This window comes from Prionailurus viverrinus, chromosome A2 (assembly GCF_022837055.1).
Source record: "Prionailurus viverrinus isolate Anna chromosome A2, UM_Priviv_1.0, whole genome shotgun sequence".
NCBI classification, from domain to species: domain Eukaryota; kingdom Metazoa; phylum Chordata; class Mammalia; order Carnivora; family Felidae; genus Prionailurus; species Prionailurus viverrinus.
Window position 1 is genome coordinate 21,273,576 of NC_062562.1, and position 22,514 is coordinate 21,296,089.

A 22,514-nucleotide genomic window follows, 5' to 3' on the forward strand; every position below is an offset into this window, starting at 1 on the left:
CTAGACAGGAGCTGCCGTTTGCAGAAACCCCCACCCCACACACTAGACAGTGAAGGTACCAGGAAACGAACTACTTTTCTCAGCTACCACACGGGAGTCAGCAGTTTAGCGCACTACCTACTCCTTTAAGCAACACTCGCTGTTCGAAAGACCTTGGCCTTTACTTCCTAGTACCTACCCGCACGCACTCGTGGGGGGAGGAGGGAGAGAGAGAAAGAGAAAGCTCTCCCCACCCCCCCCCCCCAACCCCCGCCAGCATCTTTGAGCCAACAGCGGCGCCAGACCCAGCGCCGGGCCGAGGTTGGAGGGGGCACGCTCTGGAAACCCGGTTAGATCTCAAGGTGCCGTTACCTGGGGGCAGTGAATGATCTCCAGACAGCAGGGCTCCACCATCCCCCCGCAACCAGAAAGAGCCAGAGGAAAGGGGGAGGGACGCCTGCCCTGCCGCAGAACGTGGAGAGAGCCTGGCAGAGCCCCTCCGCACCGAGCAAAGACCGCCCGCTTGCACCTGTGCTCCCAGGGGGCGGGGCCTCCTCCAGGTGTGCGGAGGGGAAGGACGCCGGGAGCTAAGGCGGGCGCGGCAGCCTAAGCGTCGCACTCCCCAGCGCCCTGCTCCCTGTCACCCCGAAGAAATGCAGGGGAGGTGCGGTTAATCCGCACCCCGCGTCCGCGGGCCCCGCAGGCCCCACCCGCCTCGGTCGGGGGAGAGCGGGGAGCACACCGCGGCGCGCAGGGGGTTAAGCGGCAGCCGGCGGCCAGAGCGCGCTTAACCCTTGGGCGCCCGCGGGTCCTCCGAGCCAGGCGGGGTGGCGGCACCCCGAGTCCCACGCGGCGGCCACCCCGGGCACGCGGGCAGAGCGGGGACAGCCTCGGGCCGGGCCCGGCCCCTGGGGCGCGGCACGGCCCGTGGGAGGCTCGGCGGGCGGGGGGGAGGGAGGGGACGGCGGCGGCGGGCGCGCAGCGTCGCCAGGGCGAAGCCGGCGTGCGGCGCGGCGCGGCGGGCGCGGAGCGAGCGAGCGAGCGAGCGCCTCCGTCCCCGGATGTGAGCTCCGGGCGCCCGCGGTCCCGAGCCAGCGGCGGCGCGGGCGGCGGCGGCGGCGGCGGGCACCGGGCACCGCGGCGGGCGGGCGGGCGGGCATGGGGGGCGCTCCGAGCGGCCCCGGCGGCCGGGCCGGCATCTGCGCGGCGTCCCTCCGCTAGAGGAGGGGACCAAGCCAATTCTCCTTTGCAGCAAAAAATTACATGTATATATTATTAAGATAATATATACATCTGATCTTATTTTTTAAAAAAAAGTTTATTTTGCTCCATTTTTGAAAAAGAGGGAGCGTGGGTGGCGAGCGGTTTTTACAAATTATTCTTATTTTCTGCTATCTGTCCCCGTCCCTCCCCACCCCCTGCTGAAGCCACAATAAGGGCAGGGACCGCGGCTCCAACCTATTGGTAACCCCTTTACCCGTCCCTCCCCCCCGCCCCGACGCCCAGCACCGTGCCCTGCACACAGTAGGCGCTCAATAAATGTTCGTGGATGATGATGATGATGATGATGAAAAACATGCACCATCAACGGCAGCAGCAAGCGGACCACGCGAACGGTGAGCAGCTAGAGCCTGGGCACCCGCTGCCAAATCTAATCCTTGTCATGGTCCTCCTCTTCCCACCCCCTCTTCCTTCCCACCCCCTCCCGTCTCTGATGCGCTGGGTGGGTTGAGGGGGCTGGAGAGGATGCTTCTAGCTCGGTGTCATCTACATGGAAAGGGGAGATGCGTGACAGCCACTCCGTTCTCCCCTTCAGGCCTTGAATGTCAGAGTTAATTCTGCATTTGTGGGGTGGGGGCGGCCGTGGAGTCCTCGGAGTACTGTGCCGCCGGAGGGGTGGCGAACCGAGGTGATTCGGGTTCAGTGTCCTCGGGCTCAACTTTCCTCCAACGCTCCCGAGCGATGGAAGGGGGGAGGTGGCTGTTAGACCTCAGCCCGAGCCCCCTTTCCAGCCTCTTCTCGCCTTCCGTTCCTTCCCCGCCCCCTGGTCTCCAGTGGCATCCGGAAAATTCTAGGATTGCCCGGTTTCCCTCTTCGCGACGGTGGGTGAAGCACACTCCGCCCCTGGAGAGGGAGGCCGGGTCTCGGAATCTCGGCCAGGGGGTCGGGTGGAGCGTATTCCCGCTCCCAGCGTCTGTGTGCACACGTCGGTAACCTAGCAATGCCCGGGGAGTCGCTGCCGCTGTGGGGCTCCCCTCCCCAGCCCGGCCTGGGCACCACGTGCAGCCAGCCGCCACGCCAGCCCGGCTGGGTCCACGGAGGCTGGACCTGCTTCTGGCCAGCCCTCCTACCTCCTCCTTGGAGGCCAGGGCGCCCCCCACGACCTCAGTGGGCTCACAGCCTTCCCGAGTGAGCGCTTCCCATGGGAAGGCTGGGAACAACTCCTCCCCTGCTCGGGACTGTCTGCCGCACGCCCCCCTCCCCCGCGGTGCCCCCCCTTCTCAGGCTGCTGGGCAGGCAGACCTGTGCTTCCTTTGACTCTGTCTTGTTCTTTGATTAGCAAGAATTGGTTTTGCAAAGCCCGTCTCTCTACCTTGCCACCACTCTCACTTTGACTTCTGTGTCAGTAAAGAGGTTGTGACTCAAGGTAGGCACGTGCCTGGGAGACCTGCCTGGGTAGTGGTCTGACCCCAAATCAGAGGGGCCCTTGCACATGGAGTCCTCTGGAGGTTCTGCGTGTCCGCGGCTGTCAGTCTGCACTGAGATGATTTCCTGCTTGGGCCTCTAGGGCCCCTGGCATAATCCAGTCTGTCTTTCCTAGGTGTAGGGGTGCAAGCTGCCTGCCTTGACTGTTTCTCTGGATGCTGGCTTGGCTGCTGCGGCTGCAATTTAAAATGCAAAAAAGGCCTAAAGATGTTTTCTGTTTTCGGAAGCCTGTGGAGGAAATGAGTCCCAAGCATCATGAATTTTCATTTGCAGGAAGTGTCAGTGCATAATCTAGATATTTGTTATGGGGCTTTTGGTATTGCCCTGGTGCCAGTGGAGGATTTTTCCCCCCCCTGTGCTGAAAAAAAAAAAAACAAAAACGCATTTGTGGCTGTGGAAAGATGTTAGAGTAACACCCTGAAAATGATTAAGACTATTGAGTTATTGGGACTGCCCCCCCCTTTTTTTTTTTTGGTAATGGTGGTAGTTACTTTGGAGAAAAGCTGTTGTACGTATCTGTTAACTCATTAGAGATACATGGGTTTTAAAAGTCAGAAAGGGTGGAATAAGTGTGGGATGACTTCAGTCTGAAGCAAGGCACGAGCGGAGGCCTTGTGAAGACCTGGAGAGAGGCATTCACCCCATTGCAGCAGTGGGTCCTGTGCCACCGATACTCTGCACAGAGCGCGTGGATTTCTCTTCCTGCTCCTGAAAAATAGGACATGAGGTTCAAAATGGAGACATGGGGACGATCCCCCTCCCCCTTACTGATGAGAGACAACCTTTGCTTTTTTCTCACACTAGGTTCTTACCGTTTTTTTTGTTTTTTAATTTTTCTTTTTCTCTTTCTTCCCAGAGGCAAACTATGCAAGAGGCACCAGACTCCCTCTTTCTGGTGAAGGACCAACTTCTCAGCCGAATAGCTCCAAGCAAACTGTCCTGTCTTGGCAAGCTGCAATCGATGCTGCTAGACAGGCCAAGGCTGCCCAAACTATGAGCACCTCCGCACCCCCACCTGTAGGATCTCTCTCCCAAAGAAAACGTCAGCAATACGCCAAGAGCAAAAAACAGGGTAACTCGTCCAACAGCCGACCTGCCCGTGCCCTTTTCTGTTTATCACTCAATAACCCCATCCGAAGAGCCTGCATTAGTATAGTGGAATGGAAGTATCCTTTTTTTGGGGGAAGTCTTTCTCATTTTCTCTTTTACCATCTGTTCTTCAAAAGGATTTGCGTTCTGAAATGGCACTTACAAAGTTGTAGCAGTCTGGAATGGGAGCAACAGAAAAGCTGTACGGAAAGGGTTTCGTCGTGTATACCTTCCTGTCTCCTCAGGGTGCGAGGGGCTGCTCTGAGGGTATATTTAGCTGTGTGTGTGCGTGTGTGTGTGAGTGTTCATTAAATACGAAATGGACCTTTGGTCACTTGACGCGAGATGTTTGGTTTAAACCCACCATTGTTTTTGGGGGCAGTGACATACACTGAACCTATTGCAGATTAGGTATGCTGATTTAAAATGAAAAGACTGCATGAGACTCTGCTGGAAAGAAATACGTTTTGGACCTTGAGTGGCACCTTCTCATTCTGGTGTTTGGGATCTGTTTCTGCCACTCCGGCTAATGCTAAGGTTGCTTCTAGCTCTGACATCTGGTGGTTCTGACTGTTCAGGTAGCTACTTATATGAACGCTTGCTTCATAGGGAGGGAGCAGCATGCTCATCAATGCTATGACTTCCCGGAATTTCCTTTTGACAGGTTCCAAAAAAGCATGTGAAACGTGAGCACGAGGGAGCGAATGGAGGGAGAGGCTGGGGTGCGCCTCTTCTTCCTGAGCCCTTGTGAGTTAGAGAGCAGTCTGTCAGTGGGGGAATTTGCAGTTGCTGCCTTTATAAAACATTCTGTCTGGGTCCTTGGACTGGAGTTACATTTCTGGGTGTCTCCTTTATATTTTTAAAACTGAACTCCAGATGCCCCAGGATGGTTGTTACGTCCCAGATCTTGGAAAACCAGGGTCCTCGGCCTGCTCATCCCCTTCCCCAAATCTGGAGGCCAATCCCCAGTTCCTGCCACCCTTCAGAAAAGGTTGACTGAGGCCTCCTTTCTGAGCAAATGGCTTTCTAATTAGTCAGATGATTCATTGGTCTGGGTAAAACAAAGCATTTCCTTTTCCCAGAAGTGTATTTGGGGCTGACAGGAGCCTCAGAGCAGCTCCTGACCATAGGAAAGACTGTGAATGTGGGGCTTCGCCCACCACGCCCAGAGTGGACGGGCTAAAAAGGGAGGGTGTTGGCCAGCAGCTGTAAGGTGGTGCTGAAACCCCCTTATAATCTGAGTACCTAGCTAGGCAGCGATTTGCATGCCTTCTGTCTTAGCTGGCTATTTTCTGTGCTTACGGCTGCAAGTTAAAATGAGGTAACTTTGTTTAGAAAGGTTTTGGAGAGGGCAGCCAAATGCAAGGGTAGGATTTGAGGGGTTTTCGTGTGTTTTTCCTTTTCAGAACAGATGTCTCTTCTCTAGAGGGAGTTACGGTGTCTCTCGCATAGCTGGGGTTGCGTGGATGTGTTTTCTCTTTAAGTTCTTTTCTGGTCTGAGAATGAACACCAGTGTCAGCTGGGAGGCAGCTAGGTGCATAAGTTGTGCCTCAGTGGCATCGCTGGAGTCGGAGGCATGCTTATACTCTGGCAGAAAGGTCTCCTCCTCCTGAGGTTGGCTTGACATGACTCTGAGTAAGCGGAGACCTGTCTGGGGTCATTAATTTCACGTGGAGTGAAGTAGGAGGCCTGACGCCGTTTCTCTTCGTGCACAGTAATTTGTATATAGGGATTTATGTGTACGGAGTGAATTCCTGGATCATGCTGCTGATTCCCTTTCCCGCATTGCCAGACACATGTGTACAGGAACTAGGGGATGTGGCTGCCAATGCAGGGAGAAGCCTGCCTGCAAACGGGACAGCCTAGAGAACAGATCTTTAAACAACGTGTGATCTGTTTGTCTTTCCAAGTGACGGTTTCCTTCTAGTTCAGGGAGCAGGTTGTAGAAATCCTCCTAAAGCCAGTGAAGCCAGGCCCAGTCAGACAAGACGTGTGACAGCTTTGTTTGTTTTTACACCCAGGCGAGGAAGGGTGTCCTGCATCTTAGGGGAACGAGGAGAGTTTGCCTTATCAGAAGGAATTTTTAGGAGCGGACCCATCTATTTTCTGTTGCTCTGTTCTGCGTGGCTTGTAAAAGTCTTGTGGCAGTGAGATAGTATCCACCAACACCTGGAAACTGAAACCTGACCACCATAAAGAAAAAGCATTACGTCTGGCCTTCCTGAACAGCATTGGTATCTCTCAGATTGCCTGGTCCGTCATTTAAGTGTTGAGAACTAAAACGGGAAGGGTGGGGTATGGGGGACGGAGAGGCCATGGGTATGTTTCTATGTAGAATAACAGTGGGGCGGTTGGCTTTTAAAATTTCAGCAGGAACTGCGAAAAGGAAAAACCGAAAAGGAGATTCTGAAGTCTTTTGAAGGGGAACTGTCTCAAAGTTAGATTCCCTAGATAAGAGATTTTGTAATACTAGATGAGTTGAAAGAGTAAATATGAATGAAAGCTAATTGGCTTTAAAAATAAACCCATCAAAATTAGTAAGAGAATAATGTCGTTCATGCCCTTATTTCAGTGAGTGTCGAAGCTCTTCAGAGGGCTGAGTTCTCATGAGACTCAGGGTATCCCCAGAGAGGTAAGGTGCCTTTGTTTTCCCGGCAGTTTTGGATTTCCCGGAAGGATATCGGGATGCATGGAGAAAGGCCTGTTCATATCCTCAAAGCTTGAATATTTCAAGGTGTTTAGTTAAACCAGTGGCTTTGCCTTTTGTGGGTGAGGTTATGGGAGAAGCACTGTTATAAAATCAAGCCCCCCGCCCCCCGCCCCCCGCCCAGGTTGCAGATTATGTTGGTGTTCAGAAACCTTGTATTCGGAAAGGCTGAAAACCAAAAGAAGATAAATAGTCCTTTTGGCAGAAGTCGAATCTTGCACGGCCAGTTTCGACAATGTCTCTTTTTTTTTTTTTTTTTTTTAACGTTTATTTATTTTTGGGACAGAGAGAGACAGAGCATGAACGGGGGAGGGGCAGAGAGAGAGGGAGACACAGAATCGGAAAGAGGCTCCAGGCTCTGAGCCATCAGCCCAGAGCCCGACGTGGGGCTCGAACTCACAGACCGTGAGATCGTGACCTGGCTGAAGTCGGACGCTCAACCGACTGCGCCACCCAGGCGCCCCTCGACAATGTCTCTTAATGACACCAGAATGTTTAAGCAAGTGTCTGTTGAAAGCTGATTTCAAAGTGATTCTTCCAGACAGACCCCCGAGATTTAGAATTGTTCAGTTGTACTTTGCAAGTGTCTGGTGCTGAGTTCTTATGGCTTTTTATTTAATTCGTTTATAAATTGAATGCAGTAACAGCTCATTATAAACTGAGCTCCAGTCCAGCTGTAATCTGAAACAGTGATAGGCATTGATTAGTAAAGGAAGCAGAGGGGGAGCTGGAGCCTGGCTTGCCGGTTACAGTGTCTGAGGTATTGGAACATGCCATGAGACAGTCACAGGTAGAATGCAGAAAGTCCTGGTGACTTGGCCTGCCCCAGTCCAGACAGGAGATCGACCCAGCCAAGAATAGCCCCCGAGAAAATGGCTTTAACACATGGAGGCAAGGATTTGTGGGAGAGATTTGTCTCATGAGGACTATTCTTTGTGTCTACAAGAGCCAGGAATTTAGTGTTCTAAGGCCTTTGTCACTTTTAAAACTTTAAGAAGCAGAAACGTGGTTCAGAGGCTGCCCTAATTGGATGTGTGTTTAGGTTTCAATATAAAATGCACGGCAAAGAATGAACGCAATGTGATCCCTGCAGAAGAAGGAAAGGACACGGAAAAGTCATTCGATAGCGAGATTTGCCAGAGGACCACGGATGATTACATCTACTGGGGACCAAGCAGGTCTCGACAGTTCGTCGAGAAGGGATTTGTGTGTATAATGTTCATTTCAAAAGTGATTCAAGAGTGGTATGATCGGGAATGTGATGAGAGAGATGGTTTACGTTTGCATAAGACATATATACCTTAACAAAATTTTTCAGACCATTTGACATATTTATATTATTGGCTATTTTTGCCAATTGTGTGGCCTTAGCTATTTACATCCCATTCCCTGAAGATGATTCTAATTCAACAAATCATAACTTGGTAAGTGTCCTTAGAGTTCCTGCTTGTCCTGATGTGTGGTTATCATTTGCCTCTGTACTTAAACTGGCAGCTAGCTTTCTGGGTGGCTGAAGTTTACAGCTATGCATGGGATGTTTCCTGGAGCTTTCCAACAGGGGGGTTGTTTGTTTGCTTTTCTCTCTGACCTGTATTCTCAAATTTATACTGAATGAAAGTGTATAAAGTCCTGAATCTTGTATGAAGAGATGTGGAACTTTTTCACGGAAGGTTCCGGTTTGTAGCAGATTTTAAAATAACTTTTCTTTACACATAGACTTTTGCCGTCTACCATTCTTTTTATGATAATAAGAGCTGCTTTTTTTTTTTTAAATCAAGTGTTATTGGGGAGTGATGGGCATTTTGTTTGGTCAGTTTTTCTGGTAAGTAGAGAATTACCGTGGACTTTGCCCGTGAACTCTTCATTTTTAGAGCAGCAGCTTACAAGAAAACGAATACAGCTATGTGGAACCTAATTGGAGAATACAGTGTAGTATTCTACTAGGAGCGGCCTATGAAATGCCCCAAGATAAGATGATTCTTTGGTTAAATAAATCGGGATACTTTCACATAACTTTATTGCCCTCTTAAAGATTTATAGTGCACATTAGCTCAGTAAGAGCTCCGGGAAGGTCTGTAGTTAAAAAACCAGTTTCATTTTGTTTAACTCAGTGAGTCCCTAAAAGTAATTGGTCATGGATTCTTCAAACAGTTTTTTGGCAGAACGTATCGCCGAACCAGTGTTTCATGGAACTTCCTTTGGGAAAGGTTGGTATAGTTAAAAAAACAAAAACAAAAAGAAAGAAAGAAGAAAGAAAAAAAGCCCTAAAGAGCACCAGAGTTGGGACTAGGAGCGTGATTGTCCCACGGAGCTGGCAGCTCGCTGTGTTCTGGGGCACTTCCCCAAATCCTCTCTGCGTGGCCAGTCAGCCACTTGTCTAGGGGGTTGGGTGAGAAGATCCCTGGGATCGTGTTTACCTCTGATATTCCATAATCTTTTCTCGATGATTCAGAAGGCCCGTCAGGATTTTTTCTCCAGCTGTAGCATCCTCCTTGGCAGAGGCTGCCCAGAGAGGCAGGTGGGGCCAGGGCCAGCGCTGGGTCACAGGGAGCTCCCTCTATTATTTTGCTTTCCCCTCTCTTAAGATTCATTTTGTTCTGATTTTTCTCATGTTGAAGCTGTATCTTAGTAGGGCTGGCTGTTTGTAACCGAGTGTTGTAAAGGCAGAACTAGTGTGGGGAGGGCTCTGCTGGGTTCTGAAGATCCTGAAATTACGCTCTTGTGATTTTTAGCCTCAATGGTCTATATACAGGATTTCACGTCACACGTAAGATGTTGTGGCGCATGTCCCATAATAACGTGATGTCTGTTCACGGTCAGGCTTTTATGGTCTGATTTCTAGAGAGTGCAATAAACTTGTGGACACTGCTCCTGAAGATACAACTCAACAGGACTGGATGCGTGTATACACCCTTACCATCAGTGTGCATTTATACTATGGTGATTTGTGTGCTTTGGGATATTTTAAACAGCTTCTGATTTGGTTGTAGGCATGTGACATTAGATGATCATTTGAAAGGAAAAGAAGTGGCAAAAAGCCCCCATCAATGGGGATGGATCATCATAGTCTAGGCCACAGATGGTGTCAGCCTTGTTACCAAATTTAACAACGTGGATGGTGACCCAGTTTGTTGCTTTTTGTAGCTCAAGAGAACATGATTAAACAAACTTAGAAAATAAATACCTTTCAGAAAGGCAGATTAATTCAGATCAATGGAATAATTAATGTAGCTGCATGTGTAAGCCAATTAATATTCTGATTTTTCCCAGGGAAATTCAGGGCACTGATATCTGCTGTAAGACCAGTTGGATTTCTCAGCTAACGAGTAAGGGAATAAACTATAAGAAATGGGTAAATCTGTTTTCTTCTCCCTTGCAGTCCCTCCCTAGCGGATCCTTTCTCGACAGTTCTTAAGCAGTGGTATTTTTAGGGGCGGGGGGAGAGGTGGGGTATTAGTTTGGCAGACCTTTCTAAAAACCAACATGTATTCCTTTGACCTCTTACTGCTCTGAAACTCATAGCATTCGAGTTTCTGTCTTGTTTCACTTGGATGGTCACATGGCCAGATGAGTTTATTCTCTGCTTGACTCTTTAAATATTTCCTTTCTCACTGTGGGAAGGGAAGATCTTTGTGGATTTCCCCCTGACTCTTTGCAAGGTCCCATGCCATGTCGGTGCTCCTGCCAGGGAGCTGTTTTTTTGTTTTTTGTTTTTTTTTTAATACATTTGACCCAATTTGTACCAAAGTGATTGCTCTATTTTTGGGATCGGTTTAGAGGCAGCTGAAGGAAGCTTATTTTTCATCTGTAGTAAATACCTTTCAGTTAACGTGAATGGCAAAGCAAAGGGCAGAGACCGATACGGGTTGCAGAACTGCACGTGTCAGGGTGCTGGCGAATTGCTTTGCTTCGTAGCTCTGTGGGAAATGTGTATGTTGAACTCTTAGAGCCAGCTTGGTACAAGCTATTTCTGCCTGTTGCAGGTCATTTGTAGTGACGTGATTACTTCTGTTGGGTAGGAAGGGTGGCCATCCTCACTGATCTGATAGGTGTTTTGTCTGGGTTGCATGCAACTTAGCCAGCTTTGGAGATCTAGAAACTACCTTGGGGGCAGCAAGTTTTCCCAGGGTTAGATTTTTTTTTTAAATATAAACAATCTCAAGTTTCTATGCAGTTTTCATTTGTGGACTTGCAGGGACTGGTGGAGGCTGGAGCCATGGAAACGGTACAACTGAGTTCCCACAGTGAGACCCTTCTTGGCTCAGTGGGTAGCGCGAACTCCTCGCTTCCACTTATTGAAAGTGTGTATCATTTGTTTAATTTCTTCTTAGCCCGGGTGGGGGGGCGGAGGGGAGAGCTCTGCTTCATGGGGTGTCAGAGCGAGGCTGCTCACAGTATTGTACTTCAGTGTGTTGAAGGATGCTCTATCTCGTTTCCCAAACTTCAGTTTTTCATATGCAAACTGATGCAGTTGAAGTTTTCTGCCTGTGCAGTGGGGTCCCCAGCCCCAGGCGGTGCCCAGCTCTCTGTAGTGCTGAGCTGCCCCAAATTAGAGCTGTCCCAAATGGGGGTGCTTGTCTGCCAATTAGGACTTTCCCTCATGTCTGCTAATGACGCCACCCACGAAGGGCAGGGCCTCTGGCCCAGGCCTCTCTATCCCTTTATCAGGCACAGTGGCGGATAAAGGGTGTTCAATAAGTTGCTTGTTCTACTCAACAGGCAGTTTTACCAAGGCTTTGCCCCTTTCCCGCCCCCTTTCTCATCTTGTTGTTGAGTTGAGGCCCCTTTGTTTTTCTTTAGCCAGTTGATATTTTGCATCTACAGAACCCCTCGTGTCTTCCTCTCCTCCCCATCCACACCCGGGTTGCTGCGGCCAGGTCCTCCTGGGCCGTCTGAGCTTTGTGGGTTCCTCTTTGTAGCTGAACCCCCCCTCCCCCCGCATTTGTCCACCTACAGTTCCTAAACACTCCTCGTGTGAGCTTGTCCGCCTCCTGGGCTTTTCTCCGTCTGCAGTGCCTCTTCTCCCCTGGCCCCTCCTCCTCCTCCTCCTCCTTCTGCTGCTTCTGCTTCTTCTGCTTCTCCTCCTTCTCCTTCTTCCTTCTCCTTCTTCTTCTTCCTTCTTTTTTAAAAATTTTTGAGAGAGAGAGGGAGAGCACAAGTAGGGGAGGGACAGAGAGAGAGGGAGACACAGAATCGGAAGCAGGCTCCAGGCTCTGAGCTGTCAGCACAGAGCCTGATGCTGGGCTCAAACCCGTGAATTGTGAGATCATGACCCGAACCAAAGATGCTTAACCAACTGAGCCACCTAGGTGCCATCCCCCCCCCCCCCCCCAGCCCCTTCTTCACATGTCACCGCCCTTGTAGCTTTTCAGGAATAATCTCAAACTACTCACTTCCACGAAGGATTTTCTGACCCTGATCCAAAGTAACACTTTTTTTTTCATTAACAATTTTTTTAATGTTTATTTATTTATTTATTTTTTTGAGAGAAAGACAGACTGTGAGTGGGAGAGGGGTAAAGAGAGAGGGGGGCACAGAACCTAAAACAGACGCCAGGCTCTGAGCTGTCAGCACAGAGCCTGAGGTGGGGCTTGAACTCATGAGTGGTGAGATCATGACCTGTGCTGAAGTCAGAGGCTTAACCTGCTGAGCCACCCTGGTGTCCCCAAAGTAACACTCTTATTTGAACCTGTCTGGTGGAAACTCGCATATAAAATACCCTATATTTTAGCTCTTTATATTCCCATCTTTATGTTATCAAGCATTTTTAGAATATAATTCATAAGGAGTATAGCTCAGCGGTCAAGGATTTGACTGCAGAACACAACTCATAGTGAATCATTCTGGAATCCCCCACAGTGCCTGGCCCTCTAGTACAAAGTAGCTGTTGAGTAAACACGTGTTGTTGATGTGATTGCCAGGAGAAGCACCAAACCCATTCTTTCCTCTGAGCTTTATTCAGGATTTCCTGTGTGGCAGGTCCCTCTGTGGACTCCTTGGAGGAGGTCCTTGGCTGGGAGTGGGTGGGAAGTTATAAGCTCGTATTCTTAAAAAGGTTAGAGTCTTGTGACTCTGCTTCTCGAGCACCTCTGGCTGATGGAGCCCTGGGAGTTGGGTTTCAGAGCTGAGCCATCTAGAACGTTTTGTGCTCAGAGTAGCGGAGTGGTGGGTCTCTGAGCAGCAGTGCTGGCTGTGGGCTCTTGGCAGTGGGACCATTGTGAGATGCCTTACAATGGCCAGGAATGTCATGGGACGGTGTCCTTTGATTGTGTTCTCTCTTCCGTGGCTGAGATCCCAATGCACGGTGTTTCCTGGGCTGAAAAAGTGAGCACATTGGGTCTGTGTGGTCATGTAGTTTAGCATCTCACTGTTTTTGCACATAGTGAGAATTTCCAAAACACAGTTTCATAACTTGGTTCCTTGGGGTTAGCCTGTAAGGTGGGTTTTAGTTCAGAATGTTATCTGCACCAGGTCTTTGCTCCGCAAAGAGTTCTGTTTGAACTGTGCGCTCTTATTTCTGCACAGCTAGATTCTGTCTGTTCTGGGACAGCTCCCGTGCTGCCTTCTCCGCTCAGCCTCCTCTGAGCCTCATTCGCTCCTGCCTCCCACCCCACCTGCCAGAGTGTAAGTACTTGCTTTCTCTTTGCCCTCCCATAAGCACAGTAAGTCCTCCTCTTTACAGACATTAGGTCCTTTTTATAACAATCCCTCCTCGCTTTATAACTGTTATGGGGAGTGGTTTGTGTTTCGTGGTTCTGCACATGCGTTGTGGGGTCTGATGGCCTGGTTCTTTGGCTGATTAGCTGAGTTACTTTGGATGAAATCAGCATATGAGTTCCTAGAGACGGAGGCTGGAGTCTGATCGGTCTCTATGGTGTTGCAAACGTAACCCCGTGCCTGGCGCACAGTAGGCGCATCAGGAAATGTATGTGGAATGAGCCAATAAATACACGAATGGCCATACAAGGGCTTCATGGTAAGTCCTTACGGATCAGTCGTTAATTTTCAACAATTGGCTAATGATTAATGTTTGCCCAAGAGGCTGACTTTCGTTGTCCAGTCTAATGAGAATCCCAGGAAACACCTGTCAGAGTTTGCCTTTAATTTCAGGATGGTGTCTTTCTTGGCAAATTTAACTCTTTACATCTGAGGCAGGAGAGAAGGAAGACAGACAGACACTTGTTGATACTTTTTGAATCGTAAGCTGGCTTCTGTGTTCAGTGTTGTATGTGTGCCCAGTGTGTGCACCGTGTGCACGCGGGTGGAGCATGAGCATCACAGTTCATAGAAAGACGGGTGGAGGGAAAGCAGCAAAATGACCAGAGGAGACAGACTTGTGTGGTAACACTGTACCCAACACTGGTTTCCTAGTCATAAAATGTGAACCGGTTTATGTGCTACACAAATCATCATATGTCTTTTCTAGTCTTACCTTGTGACAAAGAACACGTTACGTGGCCCCATCTTTTACTGAACGGACTTTGGTTGGGTATTGACAGGTTTTCAGAGACCAAGTCCAGGTCTTAAAGAGTTCAAGTTTGCTACTAGTCAAGTTTCTTAAGAAGGATTCCAAAGGGTCCTCAGTCCTTTGGCTGGTTTGTTACAAAAGCAAATCTCATTGTTTTATAGTCCTACCTTGAGCACCAGAATTTCCTTGCTCAGACCTTTTAAAAATAAGCTTGGCTTAGAGAGAATATATTTGGATATTTTGATGTGTTAGCCAGCACTTGTTGGATTACGGGTTGCAGAGACACAACTCAAATTGGCTTAGTTGGAAAAAAATGTGTGTGTGTGTGTGTGTGTGTGTGCCATTTATGAACTTAGCTAACTAAAAAATCCAAGGGGTAGAAGTCCTATCAGAGGCAGCTGGAAAAAGGGGCTTAAAAGAGGGTATCGGGGCACCTGGGTTGGTTGGTTCAGCATCTGACTCTCAACTTCAGCTCAGGTCATGATCTCACAGTCATAAGATTGAACCCTGTATTGGGCTCCATGCTGAGCATGGAGCCTGCTTGGGATTCTCTCTCTCCCTCTCTTTCTGCACCTCCCCTGCTCATGCTCCCTTCTTCTCTCTCTCTCTCTCCCTTTCTCTAAATAAATACATATAAAAAAGAGGCTATCAGGATGCCAGCCTGCACCCCGGCCCTCAGGTGTCTGTGGCAGGGTCTGGCTGGCCTGCAGTGGGTCTGTCTCACACACCATCTCAAGTGTGCATCCCTCTTAGCCCATCTGGGGGAGGGTCTGTGGGGAGATGCATTCTTTCCTTAACCTCAGCTCAAGTTCAGTATTTTAAAAATGATTGTGTGAGAAACAAGAGACCCCTGTGGCAGATTTGTGGACAGTTTCTTTTTTTAACCTTCCCCATCAGTATTTAATTTTTAACTGTCTGCAAAATGTGAGAAGTTCTGAAATCAGAGGGGACAATTTGCCCAGCAGTAGAGATACTTATGTCTCATTAGATATTGGTGGTGGTGGTGGGGCTCTAGAACAGACCCCCAACAGCTCCTCCCCTAACAAAGTTCCTAAAGAAATTGTAGATGTTCTGAAATTCTAGTGGTTGAGCTATAGGGAAGGACATCAGGGGGCATTACTGTTGCTCAGATGATGTGCCAAGGGAAGGGCTGGCGGTGGGTGTCCTTGTCCTGGGGGTGGGAGATTGGCAGGTCACCCAGGAATAGACGGTAGCATTCCTGCTTCTTCCTCCTACTGTGCTCAGACGCCTGGGGCTCTCTGCCAGCAACAGCACAGGCTATGTCTCCCAAGTCCTGTTCTGCCCATGTGATCAGAGTAGGGAAAGAGGCAGAAGGTGTCTTCCCTTTTTAATTCAAGTGGGATTGGAGTTCTTGCTGCTACGGTTCTTATGGACAGTAAAACGGTGTGGCTGGGGAGCACAGCCAGCCATGGCTGGTGGGGCGGGGGACACAGTGAGCAAAGCTGAAGATGGTGCTGAAGGGGGAATTGCCTGAGGTGACTAGTCCTGTGTGTGTGTGTGTGTGTGTGTGTGTGTGTGTGTGTGTGTGTGTGTGGTGGGGTGGCGGGCAGAGATGTGGGTGGGTGGAAGGATGGATGGGTGGTTTTGACACACACCTTGAAGGATGAAGCCTTCTGGTGATTTTTGCTAAGCAGGGCCCCAGACATTGCCCAGCGCTGGGGAAAATGACTTTCTTCTCCTGAGCCTCCAAGCAATTCTTTCTGCCAATTTTTTATCCTGCTCCCTATTGGCTGAGTGGTAATTCTAGAAATCAGAGGACATCTGTTGAAATTATTGAAAGAGTGACCTTGAGGGGCAGGCTGGAGGGAAATGGGAGGCTGACCTGAGGGAGGGAAGGCAGGTTGCAGGCTGCTCAGGGGGAACGTGGCTGGCAGGTGGACCCAGCCTGGGAAGGAGGGACATGGCAGCCTGGGGCCTCCAAGCCGGTAAGGTGAGAGACTCCCACCTTTCCCTGCCTCCTTTTTCTGTGTCCATGGGGAAGTCTAGCACAACATGCTCACAGATAATTTTGTAGAGCTAGAAGGAGTCTTATTTATAAGACAGGGAGTTGAGGCACCATTATTCAAAGGATATTTTATTGAGACTTGCTATGTGGGGCAGACCAGGCTTTCCTGTCCTTGACTTATAGCCCAAGATGCTCTGGCTTGCTGTGCCCAGGAAAACCCACAACCTGGGGTCAGAGAACAACCCTCTTTGTTTTCCACATTTTGTGTTCTCACAACAGATCATCATTCACCATTTGCACGAATGCATTCTTCTGGACAGTGGAAACAATATAAAGTGACAGTCTCTTTTTACCTGTCCAGCTCGTTCTAATCAGTCATCAGTTTGGTGTGGCCCTTTCAGAATTGTTTTTCATTGTGTACGTATATGTGTGTAACCTGTGCATTTTGCACAGCAGGTGTCTATATAGTTTGGGTATTTTATTTTTTATTTTTATTTTTATTTTTTTAACATTCTTTTTTTTAAAGTTTATTTATTTTGAGAGAGACAGAGACGGCGCAAGTGGGGGAGGGGCAGAGAGAACTAGAGAGAGAGAGAGACAGAATCCCAAGCAGCCTCCGCACTGTCAGCATGGAGCCTGACGTGGGGCTCAAACTTGTGTACTGTGACATCATGACCTGAGTTGAAACCAAGAGTCAGATGCTCAACCGACTGAGCCACCCAGGCACCCCCATACATACTCATGTATTTTAAAGTTTACACGAGTGGGAACAGAATGCATGCATCATATAGCTTCTTTTTTTCCACTTAACATATCATACAGATCTTTCCATATCTATACATGGAGAGCTAACAACTTGCATTGGGGTAAAATATGCCCTGTACAAATGTGCCGTGGTTTACTTGTTCTCTTTCTGATGAGCATTTAGGCTAGTTTCTAAAGTTTTGCTATTTCACACAGTACTGCACTGAATATCCTTGAACGTGCTTCTTTGTGCATACAAGGAAACATCTCTCTGGGATAAGTACTTAGAAATCAACTCTCTGGGTGGGAGCATAGTGCATTTTTAATTTCTGCACTTACTGGCACATCACTGTCCACTAAGCCTGTATCCATTCAGACTCCTACCCCCACATCTCCTGGAAATGATCTGCTGTCACTCACCTCTGATGACTGACCTCGTTTGTTTTCATCTTAGGCTATGGGAAGAGAAATTTTGGGAATAGGGTTCAGCCTTCCTTCTGGATGTTTGGCAGGCATCCAGAGCCTCTGGTTAGAGCAGAAAGTCCACAGACCCCGAGCACTAGATTCCTAATCTCTTTTGAACTGCAGATCCAGATGAAAGGCCCCAATGCTTATCATTCTTCTCCCCACTTTGAGTAGTACTTTGCCATACGCTTGATTATTGTAGTTGTTTCTGGTGAAATATTCATTCTAGGTAGCTAATAGGTAAATACGTTTCTTAGTTTTGGAGTATTTGCTACAGTTTCAAGGTGAACACTGCCTTTACGTTCCTTTCATTTGGGGAGGAAAAATATCTAACCTGGTATGTTTCTAATGTCCCATGTTCTTTGGTTATTAATTATTTTATTTTCGTGCATAGGACAATCTCACTGTTATTATGGTATTTATGATAGGGTTTATGCCCCCCTACTTCTAAAAGCTCTGAGATAGCTTAGGAAACAGGAGTGGGTGAAGGAAGGGGCAATGTGGAATGAAAACAAAGTCGACCTGCCCCAGGGGCTCGAGGCGAATGGATTGCTAACACCTGGGCACTGATTTGGCCTTCAGGATTTCCAGCAGTGATGGCCAAAGGAGGCACATCCTAAGTTACAATGCTTTTATCCTCTCAACAATGGGAAGCGGCTGCATTCATTCAGAGATGCACTTTTTAGGAGCCGAATCCAAGGAGGAATCTGCAGCGTGGGTCCTTGTACAAAGTGCATTGTCAGGCGTGGCGAGCCGTATCGTCGCTGTGCTTTTGTCAGAGTCAGAAACGCCCTGCGAGCAGATGGTCTCTGGCTTCGTAGTTTCCAAAGGGTTCACGCGCAACCTTGAACTGTGGCATAATGAAGGAACTTCTGTGTTCTGTGAGAGCTTCGCTTTTTGATTATATAAATCATGATAGAAGTAAAGATGGGAAGATGAAAAAGAGTAGTTTAACACAGCTATCATTAAATCATGCATAAAGTACTTTTTTGAGCGTTTATTATGTGTAACATGGAGTCCATTAAACACATTCGCTTACTGTCCTAACTTGTGTAAGTCAGAATATAAAAGGACGCTATGAATTTATGCAGAGAACCCCTCCAAAACTCTCATTCTTGAAGAGATGTGGTTTTATTATTTCACTCTAATGTGGACTAAGGCAGTGACCAATAGATTTTTTTTTTAATTTTTTTAACTTTTTTTTTTTTTTTTGAGACAGAGAGAGAGCATGAACGGGGGAGGGGCAGAGAGAGAGGGAGACACAGAATCGGAAGCAGGCTCCAGGCTCTGAGCCGTCAGCCCAGAGCCCGATGTGGGGCTCGAACTCACGGACCGCGAGATCGTGACCTGAGCTGAAGTCGGACGCTTAACCGACGGAGCCACCCAGGCGCCCCCCGATAGATTTTTTTTTTTTAATTTTTTTTTTCAACGTTTATTTATTTTTGGGACAGAGAGAGACAGAGCATGAACGGGGGAGGGTCAGAGAGAGAGGGAGACACAGAATCGGAAACATGCTCCAGGCTCTGAGCCATCAGCCCAGAGCCCGACGCGGGGCTCGAACTCACGGACCGCGAGATCGTGACCTGGCTGAAGTCGGACGCTTAACCGACTGCGCCACCCAGGCGCCCCGAGATTTTTTAAAGACATCCTTGAATGTCCTTCTGTAAATAGGTAACAATGGAGTATAATGACTTTATATTTAAATGACTCCTTTTGAATTGTACAAAAACAGCCAGTAATTACCCCCTTTAGAACTTTTTCTCACGATATTGCAAAAATGAACTTCTCTTTGGGCTTTCACAAATTCTGAGTTATTGAACTATAAATTAATGTTGAATCAATCTTTTCAGAGGCTTTATCGGGAGGGAAAGAAATGAGAACATCTACAGTTCTGAATTCGAATTCGAATTCAAGAAGTAGTGACACCCAGCAAGAATTTGGTAAAAGAGGGGTGGTGAAGAGGTCTTTCTCTAGAACGACACGTGGAGTGGAACTAGTGTGGTCAGGGACGAGAAGGCGCTGGCCAGCTGCGGAAGCTCACCTCGTCATGGAAACCATGTGGCGCAGTGGGAGGTGAGATGGCCGATTCTCATTTACCCGGAGTGATGCTAGATGTGAATCACAGACCGGCTGAGCTTGGGATCAGAAAGGGCCCTGGAGCCCTTCGGACGGATGTGTTCCTTTTCATACTCAGCAGTTGACTTGCCCAGGGTCCCATGGTAAGGAAGGAACCAACTGAGGACCCAAGCCAGTCTCCTGTCCCCCGGCCTGTTTCTTCCCACGCCCTCCCGCAGCTGTGAGTCCGGGTTGAAGCCAGGCACTTCCCCTCTGACAGGGCAGTGTCTGAGAATACCAGGGGCAGTCGGGACAGCTGGGACATCAGATGACCAAAGAATGTCTGTTCGCAGTATGCTGGGGATTCAGTTGACTTTTAATTCTCTCCTCAATTTTTTCTTTATCTTCCCAAAGAGAGTTTTGATCACTCCTCCTTGCCCTGTTTTACTTTAGAAATTATTCTCTTACTTTCTTCACACATCCCAACATGCGGCAATCATTTGACCATAGACAGACCCATTATTTTATGGAGTCAGGGCACTGGCAGGGGGAGGGCAGCAGAGCATTGGCAGAGCTGGAGGATAGATGCAGTGGTCTCTCCTCTGTTACCTTGATTGGGTGCGGGTAGCATACACTGCCTTTTTTTTTTTTTTTTAAATGTTTATTTATTTTTGAGAGACAGAGCATGAGTCAGGGAGGGGCAGAGAGAGAGGGAGACACAGAATCGGAAGCAGGCTCCAGGCTCTGAGCTGACAGCAGAGAGCCTGACGTGGGGCTCAAACCCACGAACCTCGAGATCATGACCTGAGCTCAAGTCGGACACTTAACCAACTGAGCCACCTAGGCACCCCGCATACGCTGCCTTTTGATAGTGACTGGAGGCACGGAGATAGTTGTCTTTCTTACTGGCTCATGGTTGACATCTGAGCTAGGTGGACTTTATATCTATAATTGCCCTAATTCTCATTTAATCCTTGCCATAAACTCCCAAGCAATTCTCATTTTACGTGAGGAGAAAAGGCTGAGTGGGTCAATTGTTTACACCAGGCCATAAGGCCTAGGAATGGGCAGGGCCAGGATTCGCACCAGGCTTTCTGACCCCAGGCTCCTCCACTGGGCTGTGAGGGGAAGCTGAGGCTCATGACTGATGTCCTCTTAATGCTGAGCAGGGGAGGGTGAGGCCAAGGGGAGAAGCAGCATCAGAATACCCAGGTGGGTCCTCGGGGAAGTTTTCACATTCATGGTGTTGGTTGGGGTTTGGAGCCTAGGTGTGGGGGCTGGCATAGAAGCTCCCCTGGCATAGAAGTTTCCATGCCTCCTCCTTCCTACCACCCGGAGACATTTCCAGGTGGGGGTTGTGGCTGGAGAGGATCTGGATGGAGGTTTTTACCAACCCTACAGCCCTCTGCCAACCTTCTGAATTATCCAGTTAAAGTGGGAATGAGTAGAGAGGTTGAAATTGGGTATTAAATAGATTTTGTTGCATTTTAATTCTTGAAAAGTTGTTTCCTGCAAGTGGAAAGTGCAGGAACTTTTGCGGTGTGGGTAGGAGGTTTGTGCTGAGCACTGGCCGGTTGTAGGATGAAACAGTTAGGGTTATGGGTCCTGGAGTCAAACTGGGTTCAGTCCCCAGCTTTGCTGTGCACTGTCTGTGATCGGCAAGCTGCTTTTTCTTGCCAAGTCTGTTCCTCTTTTGGAAAAGAGGAAATACAGCAGTTAAGGGGGTTAGCCCAAGCCCTGGCTCCTGGAAAACACGGAGTCATTGGGGGTTGTCACTACTATTGTGAGCCACGGCAACGTGTCCTTAAGCTTCAGCACAGTGGTGTGAGGTAGGGGTGGCTGTCCTCAGCCTTAGAGACCAGGGAAGAAACTGGGGCCTAGGAAGACCGGCCCACTAACTCCCAACCTGATGAGGGAGTGGCAGAATGGGATTGGGCGAGCCACACCAGAGATGCTTCCTGACGATGTACTGTGTTGGGGGTTTGCTCTCCAAAGCCATTCTATGGAAGATGTATTCACCAGACTGACCCAGTCTAAGGTGGTAGTGGGCCTGGCAGGTGTTGGGGTGGCCCTGGTGAGGAAGTGCCTGAAAGTTATCCTCTCCGTTGTAGGAGGAAGAGCTAGGCCAGGACCGTAGCCTGCCTTTGCTCAGACAACAAACAGTAGAGGGTTTCTCCTTTCCCTGGGAACACCAAGGAAAGAAAGGATTTAATGGTCAGGATCTGATTCTGCCACAGCTGGGAAGGCTGAAGGCTGCCTCTACACAGTGAGTCATCTTGAGGCAGGGTAGAAGAATCCAGAGCTCAACACCCTCCCACGAGGCTTGGGGGTGTCTGCACAGACTACTTTCTCAGCTAACTAGGAATCCGCTTACCAGCTGTGTCTTGTTCCTGCTCAGCCCAGGTGGGAGACCCCTGACCATCTCTTGATTAAATGATACTTAGAAGGGGAAAGGAAACAAAAGCTCCAAGGAGCAAAACGGGTGTGGAGAGTTCTGGCCTGACTGCCGTGGCTCCCACAGGAAAAAGGGGTGATGTCTGGAGCTGGAGTATCAACCACCACTAGCGCCCCAGGGGAGCGCCCATCAGGGCATCTAATTTCATTCTCTGGCTGCCTTGTGTGTATTGCTCGCTGGGGCAGGGAGGGCGGGAGATCCGGCCCTGGAAGTGGCAGAGGTGGGACGCAGACATCTCCAGCCTTTTCCCAAGCCATGTTCTTGGACCTCAGGAGTCCCTGCTCCTCCCTCCAGTGGGAGACTGAGGCCTACAGATGGGCCGGAACTTGCCAGAACTAAGGCTTCCTAGAACCCAGGCTGTCCCTGGCTTTTTGCCATGTGGTTCCTGGCCTCAGTTTCCTCACCTGTGAGATGGGAGTGGTGAGGCGACATATGCATCACGTTGTTGAGAGGATGAAAAGTGATTTTTGTAAGGGAACCATCTGAAACTCGGGAGCCGCACCATTAACTTCCTTCTACCTCAGGCCTCACTTGTTCAGGTGTTTGGGGCATGTCCTTGTCTGACTGCTCCCCTTCCTGTCTTCAGCCTGTGTTCTGTCTTTAGGAGAGCAGAGGCTGGAGGAAACCGAGCTGGATTTGGGCCCCGGGTTTGCTGCTCACTAGCTTTGTGACTGAACACATTCTCTTCCCTTCCTTGGCCTTGGTTTCCTCATCTGTAGGATGAGCATGGAGTCTTTGTGAGGAGTCAAGAAAATAACATGTGGGTGAGCTGCACTTTATCAAAAGACGCTGTTTGTCAGGAATGCTCTTGAGGATCGTCTCTTCCTTCCCAGGGAATTTTGGGGATCAGCAATGTCTGAGCATTGGGGGGACCTTCAAA

At 49.1% G+C, this 22,514-nt stretch overlaps 1 protein-coding gene across 7 annotated transcripts in view; it reads left to right on the top strand.

Annotated features, from left to right (window-relative positions):
- Positions 1–532: 532 nt before the first annotated feature.
- Positions 533–22,514, top strand: part of CACNA1D (calcium voltage-gated channel subunit alpha1 D) — a 305,785-nt gene continuing 283,803 nt past the window's right edge. For 6 of the 7 annotated variants that reach the window (XM_047850433.1, XM_047850431.1, XM_047850425.1 and 3 more), the window contains exons 1-3: positions 1,159–1,595; positions 3,542–3,851; positions 7,800–7,905. In XM_047850433.1, coding sequence (XP_047706389.1) covers positions 1,529–1,595; positions 3,542–3,851; positions 7,800–7,905 — 483 coding nt within the window. In that variant the 5' untranslated portion in view covers positions 1,159–1,528. Of the gene's footprint in view, positions 644–1,158; positions 1,596–3,541; positions 3,852–7,799; positions 7,906–22,514 lie in introns of those variants that run through there. The other variant, XM_047850427.1, reaches the window with a different exon arrangement.